The sequence below is a fragment of the Protopterus annectens genome, chromosome 7.part1 (assembly GCF_019279795.1).
Source record: "Protopterus annectens isolate FY-2018-M chromosome 7.part1, PAN1.0, whole genome shotgun sequence".
NCBI classification, from domain to species: domain Eukaryota; kingdom Metazoa; phylum Chordata; order Ceratodontiformes; family Protopteridae; genus Protopterus; species Protopterus annectens.
The window spans coordinates 330,145,917-330,158,731 of record NC_056740.1 but is presented as its reverse complement, the minus strand read 5'-3'; the positions used below and the strand labels follow the sequence as shown (position 1 = coordinate 330,158,731).

At 42.7% G+C, this 12,815-nt stretch overlaps 1 protein-coding gene across 1 annotated transcript in view; it reads left to right on the top strand.

Annotated features, from left to right (window-relative positions):
* NDUFAF3 (NADH:ubiquinone oxidoreductase complex assembly factor 3) overlaps positions 1-12,815 on the top strand; it is a 439,874-nt gene that overhangs the window by 287,639 nt on the left and 139,420 nt on the right. The window contains exon 4 of the mRNA XM_044078745.1: positions 10,491-10,591. Coding sequence (XP_043934680.1) covers positions 10,491-10,591 — 101 coding nt within the window. The remainder of the gene's footprint in view (positions 1-10,490; positions 10,592-12,815) is intronic.

Below are 12,815 nucleotides of genomic sequence, written 5' to 3'. Positions count from 1 at the left end.
AGTCTGGTAGCATTTATCAAGTACTACTAGGAACAAAAATCTGCTGCATTGGGAGCTAGAAAGTCTGTGTCTAGCCAAAGCATTTTTCCATTCACCTTTCTTTATAGCCTGACGGTGTTCCTTAATGCGATCACTAAGTTTTTGTAGTAGTTTTGCCTACATAGAAGGCAGAGCATTCATCACACACTCCTAGGTAGACAACGTTAGTGCTATTACATTCAAAATAATCACTAAACTGTATCAGAAACTTGGGATTGGGAAGTTGGAAAGTAGCACCCAAAGCAATAAAAGGGCAGCAAACACATTTGTCACAGTTGTACATCCCTGTCATTTGAAGAGGGCAACTAAGAAGAGAAAGGGATGTTTTTTCAAAAAGATTCTTCAAAGACCTAGTTCTCTTGTAATTAAAACTAGGGGTGTCACCCAATACCCTGGACAGTTTTAAGTTAAGTTTTCTGCAAAAAAGCTTAAGATGTATTAAAACATTAGTAACAGAAGCCCTTTGTGAGGGAATGAAGTTCAAGCCTTTGCGTAAACAGTTTAAACAGTGTTCATCAATAGTATTGTCTGTAAGATTAAAAATGTCTTGGGTGTGTACAAGGTCAGGAAACGGGTTGTTAGAAGCAGTTAAAAATGTCTCTGTCCTCTTGCTCTGCTTCTGCCTCTCCCTCTCGCTTTCCCTCTCACTCTGCCTCGACTCCTTCCTCTGGAAAACATCATAGGACTCTGTCTGGTCGTGGGGCTGAACAATAAAAAATGATCCGCCCTAGTGGAAGCAATGGGATCAACACTGTCTATATGTTTGAACTGTCCATTTTGTGCTGGGAATGTATTTTTAACAGTAAAGTGGTTGGGATTTGTTAAAAGCCTCTCGAAACTAGTGCTTTGTCTCTTAACTGCATGAGACAAAGCACTCGAGAGTGTTGTGACTTGAAATCAACAAACTTTGCGGTAACGGTTCACTCTGGGCACAAGAACCGTTAACTTTAACAGGAGAACTCCCAGCTTCTTCATCTCTATTGTTACTATTCAAAGGAAATACGATGGGTGCTTCTTTACAATTTTTATTAAACAAATCCTGTGCTTTTTCACAAACATTCACATTCTGTGCCAAATGCGAAGAGTTAAACATGACTTGAACTAGAAAGTCCATTATTAGAAGCAAAAGGTCTTTTAAACTTAATACCGCTGGTTTTAAGCGGGTAAGCATTATCATACTTATATTGCTGAATGTCCCTATAAAGTTTCTTTTTCATTTTACTAATCAGGATGGCCACATGTCTAGATAACTTCCCTTCTAAAAATAACCATTCTTTTCTCTCTTGTTGAAAGAACACATGCCCCAGTATAGCAGAGTTAAGTGCAGTGATATCCTCGCTCATAGCGTTCAGTTTTCTTTGATAGTGTCCTATCAGTAACTTAAGCATTTCCAAGCCGGCTGAGTTAAAAACTGAACAAAGGGAAGTGTAAAGATCGCTGGCCTTATTAATGCCATTGGGGAATTGACTCATCCTAAGGCCTTGAGGTATAACTTTAAGATCTCTACAAGTAGAGAGATATAGAATGTCATACTCGATGCTCTTGTAAACAGTAAGAAGCTTCTCCAATTTAAAAATTAAATGTCTGCAATGACCCGGAGTAACTTGTTTAGGGTCAGTATGTATATCCAAATTGGAGTCATTAATACCATCCAGACCAATAAAGGGGTTAGAAATGTTAGGAGACAACAGTCTATTAATGAAGCAAGCTTCAGTAGCGTGATTTTCTGCGTGCACAATATTGTGGATCATTAGGCAGATTAGATGTAGAGTTTTCAATGCAACTACTGCTGGGAGTAGAATGGCTTAGTCTGTGAAACAAATCCTGTGTTTTTTCAACAGCTGTGTTAAACAATTTCATTGCAGAAGCCAATTCAAATGGAATGCTGTACGTGGAAACATCCATTAAGTTCATGCTGCTATTCTCTATTTGTGTACCAATATCATCTTGTTTCTCTGAAAAATCTTCCATTTCCAGAAAAACTATAACAGTGCAAAACTGTCCACCACGAGGTAAGGTATAAAAACAAACAACAACACTATAGTACCAATGGAGTCAGGAAGAACTGGAAACGAATCTTCAGTGTAGAATATTTAGTAAATCCTTGTAAACCTGTTGCAGCAAAAATCCATGACAGCGAAAAAAATATTTATATTACAACATACATTAAGCACTTTTGTCCGCTAATGCAGTGTTCACTAATCGAAGTTTGATTAGTGAACACTGCATTAGCGGACGAAAGCACTGACATCTTTGCCTGCTGTCCCGAATTAGCTAAATAAAAATAAATAAAACTGTGGTGAACTGAGATTCTGTAGGTTTACTTTGTGGCTGTTGAGAGTACACATCTTAATGACAACTACCCAGAGGCTACTGAAGTCTAATTAAAAATCCTACACCTCTGGCACCAATTTAATGTGACGTCAAGATAATATACCACTGAACTAGCACCAAATAATGTGACGTCCCCTACTATCTTAGGTCAGTAACTAAGGAGCTTCAATCCTCACTACTGACTCCAGTGTGAGACTATCACTTAAACAGAAGTAATATTTCACAGTTTTCCCCTAAGAGCACAACAGGAACATGCTCTATAACTTGGGACTGGACTGTAGACTTCTGTCTACCCCTAATGTAACTCCTTATTACATACTCTAGAGCAATGTGCCCCAGTTTAAGACCTCTGATACACTCACACTTAAATAAATTAAATCTCACACATCCAAACACTTCTGGGAAAGCCTGACACAGATTTCCAGCTGTGTCCCTTCCCCAAAAGAATATGGTAATGCTGCCACCAATCAGAGTGTCTGCATGCCCTTTTAAAGGGGTGTCTAATTATGAAAATTAAATATTAAAACAAATAGTAGAGCAAATGACCTAAGCAGCCAAACTTTCAGAGTGGCTCAGGAAGTTATCAAGGCATTTATAAGCACTCTCAAATCACTAAAGCAAACACTGACTGACCAGCCACAATGTAAGTTAATAAAAAATATTTAATAATGATTAAAAATGATTAAAATTGTAAAACAGTAAATGTTAAGTTGTCCATCTCGCCTTCATTCTTGCTGTTTGGGTTCGGAGCTGATCCTCAGCTCCGAATCGGCCATCTTCTATAGCTCAAGAGCTGTTTACTGGCATGAGGCTACCCCTTATCCCAGAATGCCCAGCGTCAGCTACCCAGATCTCATTTGCCGCTTCAGCTGTGAGGTTGCTTCGTTACTGGCTCAGGTTTAGTATTGTTTTTTTCTATTATTATAATTGCTGTTTATTCGTAAAAATTTGTCAAGGATTTTGTCAAGTTTTTGCCTAGATATATTACTTTATCCCTTATCGCTTTCTTGTGTGTTGTATCTTTGTTGGCCATTGCTCCATAACTCGCAGGCCTTCTGTTTCCCCTGAACTCGTTTAAATTAGAGAGTCCCCCCACCCCCCTTAGGACAGCCATTTAAATTAGAGGCTCTCCTTTCTGTTTCTTTACTGTAAAAAAAAAAAAAAGACTGTTTCTTAGTTTTGTAGTATAGTTTTTTCTTGTTGTTGTGGTGGTTGTTAGGAAAATGTCTAAAGATACCAAGGTATCTGGCTTCAAAAAGTGTGACTCATGCTGTCAGAAAATGTCTCAGATGGGCACACTAGTTGTGTATATTGTCTGGGTGCTGTTCACCTGCAGGACTCCTGTTCTATATGTCACGCTTTTAGTCCAAGGGTACTGCAGGAGCGCAAAAACAAGTTAATCCTTTGGGGTTTATTGAAGCCTCAGGATTCCCCGGCTAAAAGTTCTCAGCCAGCGAAATCCCCTAAGTCTGCCAAGCCGTCGGCTCCACCTTCGGAGATGACTCCTTTACTTGACCCAACCAAGTATGTCGGTGCCGGCTGGCATTGACAAGGCAACTCCTCCATCGGCTCCATCTGCTATTTCGGAGCTGTCTCGGAGCCATAAGAGACTGAAGTCTCCATTCTTAGAGTCCATCCATTCGGCACCTCAGTCAACCTTGTTACAGAATGAACGTAGCCACCATTCTTCCCACTCCTCTCGATCCTCTAGATTATCTGATCATGATGTGGAGAGAGTAGTAAGTAGGTTGCTTAAGTCACGGGCACTGGCAAAATTACTGTCCAGCCCACTTTAACAGGTATCTGCTCCAATCGCCTCTATTTCTGTTCCTCCTCTGACTACATTTAGCTTGGAGCCAGAGACCATGGATCCACAGGTAGTAGAACCATTGGCACCGATCATCATCTCTCCTTTGGTTCCGACATTGGCTCCGATTACCTCGATTGTACCTTCTTTCGAGAGATCTGGGCGCCGGGGCTCTCTTGTCTGCTCCGAGGGGGGGGGGGGAGTGCCATTGGACCCTTGTCCGACCCTGTTCTCCCACTCTGAGCTTCGGCACAGGTGAGCTCGGCTCCAACATCGGCCTTGGAGCCATCACCCTCAACGTGGAGAAGGACTCCTGTTTCTTTGGAGCCAGAGCTTTCTTTGCCTAGAGGTCGGGATGCCTTCGAGGTCATGTGGAGTGTGCTGTCCTCCGAAACAGCTCTACTGCCAGCTCCATCGGCTCCTCCCCCCGTGGTGTCTGTTCCAACCTCTACTCCTCCTCCAGGCCCCAAGCGTAGGGAACCTATGCCCCAGGGCACTCCATTGGGTGATCCCTTTTCTTCCGAAGCCTCCCCTGATCACTCGGAAGAGCCTCCCCGGAAGAAGTGCAAGAGGAAGCACATAGACTCCCCTGAGTCTGTCACCTCAGATACAGACATGGATGAATCAGAAGGGTCCCCAAGGTCCCCCTCTGAAGATGTTTCCTTTTTGGACATCCTTGGAATGCTTAGACAGAGGAGGGACTGGACTTCCCTAGCCCCTACCAAGGACGAGTCTGTATACCTGGGCGCATTCGGTTCCCGACCTTCCACCTCCTGGGTATCTCCTCCTTTCGATCCACTCATGTCTGTAGTGGCTCGAAAGGCTTGGTCAGCTCCAGATTCTGTGGAACCTACTTTGAGGAGACCAAACAAATTTATTACAGCCCCCCAGGACAAACAATTCCTCTCCAAAGGTGTGCCCGTTGATGCCATGGTGGTAGCAGCAGTCACCAAGAAAGAGTTAGCTGAAACCTCTTCATTTGTTTATCCTCCAAACAAAGAGTCTCGGACGATGGACAGATATGGAAAGTGAATGTTTGCTTCAGCGACCTTTTCAATGAGGTCCCTGAACTATCTATGCCATTTTACATGTCTTCAAAGGGATCTTCTGAAAGAGCTTGGAGATACCCTTCAAGATCCTTACAGCTGAGGGAGTACCAGCCAAATTAGCTTCTCAGCTTGCGACTCTTAATTCCATAGTCAACTCCTCCATGAGGCTGATTTCCTATGCAGCCGATGGAGTGAGCAGAGCTGCAGGGACAGGTGTGCCTCTCAGGAGACATGCTCGGATGCAGCTGTGTCAGTTTGCGGAACCCTTTCGAGCGTCCTTCACCAGTACTACCTTTGATGGCTCCTTTCTCTTTGGGCCTCAGGTGAAAGACCCATTGACCAGGTGTGAGCAGGAAGGCAAGACTCTCTGTGCCATGGGAGTCCATTTTTCCACCCCTTCCAGACCTTATCCCAAGGGTCAGAAGAGCGGAAAGATGTGGTTCCAAAAATCCCAGGGACCCTTGCCTGACACACATGGTGATTTTTTCCCCCAGGGGAGAGGGGGAAACAACAATAACAGACGCTACCCTCGTGGCAGAGGGGGACCGCAAAAGCAGGGTGACAGAGAAACCTTCTCTGCCAAGCCCTTCCAGCATCCCTGAAGGGTTGCCCGACTGCTCACCTCTGGAGGCAGTCGGGGGAAGACGTTCGCTGTACCCAAAAGCCTGGCAAAATATAACAATAGACAGATGGGTAGTATCCATTATATCCGGAGGTTACAAAATTCCCTTCCATCAATTCACCATAGAAACAAAAAAAAAGCCCATCCCAGATGTCCCACCCAATCTAAGGGATCAAGCAGTCACAGAAGTTTCAAGACTGCTAGAAAAAAGAGCCACTCAAAAAGTCCTGCAGACCAACTAGGATCCGGAACTTACTCAAGATTCTTTTTAGTACCAAAAAAAGACAGTGGACTGGAGACCAATACTGGATCTCAGCAGATTGAACAAATCTGTACAAAAAGAGAAGTTCCAGTCAGGACAATTGGGTGTGCTCGATAGATCTTCAGGACGCATACTACCATATCAAGATGGACAGATGCTCCAGGAGATTTCTTCGCTTCTGGATAGGTGCCAGTTATTACCAGTTCAGAGCTCTGCCCTTTGGTGTCACCTCAGCCCCCAGGGTGTTCACCAAGTGTATGGCAGTAGTCATGGCTCACCTGAGGCATCAAGGATTCCAGGTGTTTCCGTATCTAGACGACTGGCCCCTGACTGCTACCACCAGGCATCAGCTCTTAGAGGCACGGGATTATACAATCACATCATGCACTCAACTAGGCATTACAGTACATTTTGAAAAATCCTTGTTGCCCTGTCAGTCTATCACATTACATAGGAGCAGAATTAAACACAAAATAAATGTTTGCAAGATTACCACAGGAAAGAGTTTCCACTATTTGTCAACAAGTGTTAATTCTAATGCAGAGCAAAAGGATTCAAGTCAGATATGTCCTCCAAGCTCTAGACTCCATGGCAGCTGCCATTCTTCTTGTCACATTAGCGCATTTCCACACGAGAATCCTTCAGTGGCTTCTTTTCACGCAGTGGTCTTTCCAGGAGCTACCCATGTCTCACATGATCCTGATCACAGAAACATGCAAAAGGCACCTTTCATGTTGGATGGTCTCCCCACTAGTAATTCAGGGCAGACCTTTCATACAACCCCCTCCGGTAGCCATAGTGACCACGGATGCCTCCCTGATAGGGTGGGGGGGGGGCGTTATCTAGGCAGGACAATCCAAGACACTTTGCAACCTCATGAGTACCATCTGCATATCAGTGTAGTAGAAATGAGAGCGGTGCTCCTAGTGTTGCAAGCCCTTCAAGACTCTCTTTCTTCCGGGACCATTGCAATCCAAACGGACAACATGTCAGTGGTGTGGTACATCAACAAACAGGGCGGGGCCAGGTCTTACCCCTTGTGTCGAGAAGCACTCAGACTGTGGCAATGGGTGATTTCCTCCCAACGTTTTCTGATAGCAACACACATCCCTGGGAAATCCAACGTCATAGCGGACAGGCTCAGCAGAGCTATCCTCGTGCCTCACGAGTGGTCTCTGAATCAGGAAGTTGCGGATCTTATCTTCCGCAAATGGAGACAGTCTTGCTGCGACCTATTTGCCACTCCTCTAACAACAAATGCAGCAGCTACTTCTCCCTACTTCCTCTTCCAGGTCATATACCCAGAGATGCTCTTGTCCACGATTAGCCTCAGGGACTCCTTTACGCTTTTCCCCCTTTTCCCCTAATACCAAGACTCATACAGAAAGCAAAATCATTGGGTTGCAAAATGATCCTCATGGCCCCATATTGGCCTCGACAGATATGGTTCCCGTTCCAGCACCTCCACCTTCTGGACCCGGTTCCAGATCTTCTGATTCATCAATCAGGTGGGTTGCACGAATCCCTTCAAACTCTCCAGCTCACAGCTTGGTTACTCCACTTCCAACCTTAGCTAGGCTTTCCAATATCTCCCCAGCAGTCCGTGATATTATTGTTTCCTCACACAAGTCTACTACGAGGAAAATGTATGCTAGTAAATTGAAACGGTTTTCTTACTGAGCAGAATCTAGAAATTTGGATCCTTTCTCAGCCCCAGTCCATGAAATTCTTGAATTTCTAGCACAACTCTTTCAGTCTGGTGCGGCATCCGCTACCATTAGAGTACAACTAGCTGCCATTTCTAATTTTCATATCGGTATGTTTAATTCTAGCATAATGTCTCATAAGCTCTGCAAGGCCTTTATGAGAGAAACATCTCTTCTTAGACCCCCAGTTAGAGATCCTCCTCCTCCTTGGGATCACAGTTTAGTTTTAGCTTCCTTAATTTTGCCTCCCTTTGAACCGGCAGCATCATGTTCCTTAAAATTTCTTTCTTGGAAGACACTTTTTCTGGTTGCTATCACTTCAGCTAGATTGTCTCAGGAAATTCAAGCGCTATGTGTTCGTCCTCCTTACCTGGTGTTTCACAAGGACAGAGTTTCTCTGAGGACCAATCCATCCTTTATTCCTAAAGTCTGCTCAGAGAACAATTTAAATCAATCCATAGATCTCCCAGTTTTCTTTCCTAATCACAGCAATAAGGCAGAATACAAGCTCCACCAACTGGATGTGCACAGAGAATTGCGTTTTTACCTCCATAGAACTAAGGAACTAAGAAAGTCAGACCAGTTATTTCTTTCTTATGCTTTCAACAAACAAGGCCTTCCAGTTTCTAAGGTGACCTTATCCAGATGGTTATCTGATACTATTGCCTTTATTTATCAGTTACAAAATAAAGAGCTACCAGCTAAACCAAAAGGTCATTCCACTAGAGCATTAGCCACCTCTGTAGCCTTTCAGTCTAGGTTGCCCATAGACTCAATCTGTGCAGCTGCCACTTGGGCAAACCCTCACACTTTTATCTCTCATTACAAGGTGGATATGGTCTCCTGGAGCAGAGCTTCATGGTTCTACTGTTCTGAAGAGTCTGTTCCAATGAGCCACCCGGGATTTTAGGTGCTAGGGACGCTGTCCCAAACAGCAAGAATGTACCTACCATAACGTTCCATGTTAGTTGTCTTCATCTCGCCTTCCTTCTTTTGTCCCTCCCTCTTTCCCCCTTCCTAGAGGATTGAGAGGAGTTCCTTTTTTGTTTTCACTGGCTGAGTATCTTTTATTACTTCACATGCCAGGTAATTTATGACTCTTTCCTTATTTAGGTGTATTGGACAACCAGTTTTTAGGTAACTCGTTACTCTACGTATGTCTAGTGTGCGCTATCACAAACAAGATCTGGGTAGCTGACGCTGGGCATTCTGGGATAAGGGGTAGCCTCGAACCAGTAAACAGCTCTCGAGCTATAGAAGATGGCCGAGTCGGAGCCAAGGATCGGCTCCGAACCCAAACAGCAAGAAGGGAAGGCGAGATGAAGACAACTAACATGGAATGTTATGGTAGGTACATAACTTATTTTTCCCAATAAACAAACAGAACTCAATCACCAGGAAAATAAAATCAATACTGTAGGATAAAAATCCAACATTTAGAAAAAGTCTAACTGATTAGTTATAATTTTCCTATCTGACTAAAGAACACTCTTCCTGAACTAAACTAGATTACTGCAACAGAGCAAAGGCAGGCTTGCAGTTCTTGGTGACTCCTTTTGTGTATCCACTGCATAGTACATCTGTGAACAACTGGCTGTTAACTGACAACTAACAAATGGGTTCTGTAACTGACAACTGTAATTGATCTCCTCTGTCTTCAGCAGTCTCTTTTAGATTGGCCTAATTGTCGTAACTATTCCAGTTCTAAATTTTGATTTCATATTTTGAAAATTAACCAACAGCTGTTATCTAAAGTTCCTTCATGCCTTTCAGCTTCTGACAGTAACATATAGCAACTGTCAACATTCTGATGACATCATCTGCAGATCAGCTGAATCTGGTTCACCTTTAGAATCTTTCTTCACAAACATGCAGTTAGAAATGTAAAAAGACACTGTTGAAGTTTTTAAAACAATCTGTACAAACCAATTATAAATCAACATGTCAAATCAACATGTAAGAACATATTTACAATATCATAGCTAGTCATGCTGGCTAATACACAGGTTAATCTAAAATTATGTAAAAATCTCAGCCAGACATGCTAGCACAAATAAGTGTCTAATTTCTTCACAGTAGCAAAGATTGTAACAGAGATAAAAAAACTGGAATTGGGATCTTTAGAAAGGGGTCGGAGCAAATTACATAGGGAACAATGGGAAGTGTTGGATTAATACATGCAGAGGAGGAATAAGGTTTAAAGAAGGCAGGAATTGAATGAGCTATGTAATGGCTGATTGACAATGACTGGATATATTATAACTGATGTATAATGTTTCCAGCTACAGTTGCCAGCTTGGTTTGCAATGTATAATATTTCCAACTGAGATTGTGTGGGTATGATGTATTTTCCATTATATAAATGTAAGATTGCCTGTCATACGTGATAATGTTTCTTGTTTAAAGTCTGCTATGGCACCCCCAAGTCTCCCTTCATGACTTTCTCAGTGGGGATGGGGCAACTAGAGCATCACATGCAAGCTACTAAGTATACAGAGTAGAACACTGCCTAATAAGGACTAGAACTGTAGTAATTTAATAATGACTACATAGAAGTAATTAACATATCTTTGGATTTAACGCATCATAAAACATTGGATTTAACGTATCATAAAACATTGTACAGATAAAATTAGTTTTAAGAAATAACCACACCATTTTCTCTTGTCAGAAATCCTGGTTTTGGGTACAGGAGATAGAGCTGAAAGAATTGATCCCCAGGTGCTAAAGTTTATGAGGCGTAAAGGAATAGCTGTAGAGGTGCAAGACACGGTAAGTTGGACAAATCAACATCAGCCTTAGGTGTGTTTAATGCTTTCATTTTCTAGTGGCTATGTAGGTCCAAGAGGCCTGACGGGTGAATGAGCCACACACAGAGTTCTGATATTACATGACAACATGTCAAGACTAGTCACCAAAAAAAAAATTATAAGATGTAAGCCATTGCATAATAACAGTAAGGAATGCCAGGATTCTGCATTTTTACAAAATACCTGCAATCCTGAGGAAGGTAAAACAGTTGCCTTTACATTATGTTTTTGTGGTATTTTAGTTTGCCAGTCCATTACTTATTAAGTTAAATGTCTGTAATGTTTAAGTACAGATAACAGTGGAAATGCCATTGAAATTTAGAAAATTGTCTATGAAACTTAAATGTTATCATTGTAATATATGAATGTAATGTAGCATTATGAGTTTTGGTTCTGCAGAGTTGCCTTATTGGTTGCATTTTATGCAGTCTATTGAACTTTAGTAATGTAAGGAGGTAAGGGAGGATGTGGCATTAAGCATGACAGCATGGATAAGGCTGTACTCCCCCCCCACCTTAAAAACAATGGACTTGATAAGTAATTTATCTTTGCACCTCTAGAACTAAATGTTGCAGGAATTAGAACAATGCATCTGGAGAAAAACTTCAAGTTGTTGCTGTGCCTCCCTAATCCCCATGGTGCTGCTACACAGTTCTTTGTTGCTGTGTAAACTTGATTGGGAGAATCTGGAACAGGCTTCCCAGCAATCGACAATTACTTTCATCATTACCCTCTTCAAGAATCAAATAAAACTACTCCTTAAAATCCAATGGCTATGTCCATGCACTAACCCAGATTAAAACCAACTGTAGCATCACTGTTTTCACCCTCATTCAATAACCAAACCTGATTACTAATGTCGCAGTTTGGCTTTCCAGTCTTCTAGTGCCTGCAAACTACCCTGTATTACATAAAATAAGAAAATTCCCCCTACTCCAGACACCTGTATTTCAGTCTTATATGTATTCCTTTCTGTTTTACTAGTGGGTATAATCCTGAACATACCCAATAACCACCTTAATCTATCTTACCTTTCATAGGTTTATACTAGACTATCTGCCATAGAGCATTTATAAGCCTAGCCGAAAATGTGTTTGGCTCTCTCCACCCTTATAATTTAACTTCTAGATCCTCTGTCCAGTAGCGCCACTAGAGTGATCCCAGGTGCAAACTTAGTTTCCCATCCAGTCATCAAGATTTCTCTTGAAGAGGGCCAGCAAGGGGCTTTGTCTTACATGAATTGGGATTTTATTCCAGAGTGTGGGAAGCCTTTGGGATATGAATCTATCCCCCCAGCATGTCCTATTTATTGCTGTGCTGAGGTTTAAGTTCGAGGAGCATGTGGCTCTAATGGATTTGTTTTTTTAAGGTGGAGCATGTCCATTAATTCTGGGTTGGACATGGCCTTGTAAGTCAGGCAGAGGTTGCCTCTGAGCAGGCGGTAAGCAACTGAGTAGAGCTGAAGTTTCTTTAGCCTAGTTGCATAGGGCAACTGTTTGAGGCCCATGATCCTTTTGGTAAGGAACCTTTGGGGTCTCTCCAGCTGCTGCAGGTGCCTAGTAAGGTACATACTCAATTATGGGTCTGATGAGTGATGAGTATAGGGGCACAATGACCTCTCTAGATCTAGACGAGAACCCTTTAGTTATAAGATGGGTAATATAGATGGATTTTCTGACTATTTTGGCAATGTGATTGTCGAAGGAGAGGTTACTATCAACCTGGGTCCCCAGATCCTCAGTTACTTCTTCTGTACTTAGTGGGTTACTTCCTATGTGGTAATTAGTGGGCACCTTGTTTTTCCCAAAGGGGATGACTATGCATTTTTTGGCGTTAAGTTTGAGGCCATGGCTTTGACACCAGGCATCTGTCTCCGTACGACCCTTTTGGAGGATGCTTGTGTTGGCTGGGGAGTCTATTATGGCTCCCAGTTTGCAATCATCGGCGAACTTGGTAAGCCACAGTCCTTTTGTGCTGGCCTGTACTTCAGAGAAATATATACCGAACAAGAGGGGCCCCAGGACTGAGCCCTGTGGGACTCCACTTGTAACATGTTTAGAGTCGGACATGGCATTTCCAACCTTGACCACGTACGTTCTATCAGTAAGCCAGTTTGCAACCCATATTGCGACATACGGGTTGATGTTTAAGCTGGTTAGTTTGTTTATGATTCCAGAGTGAGGTAT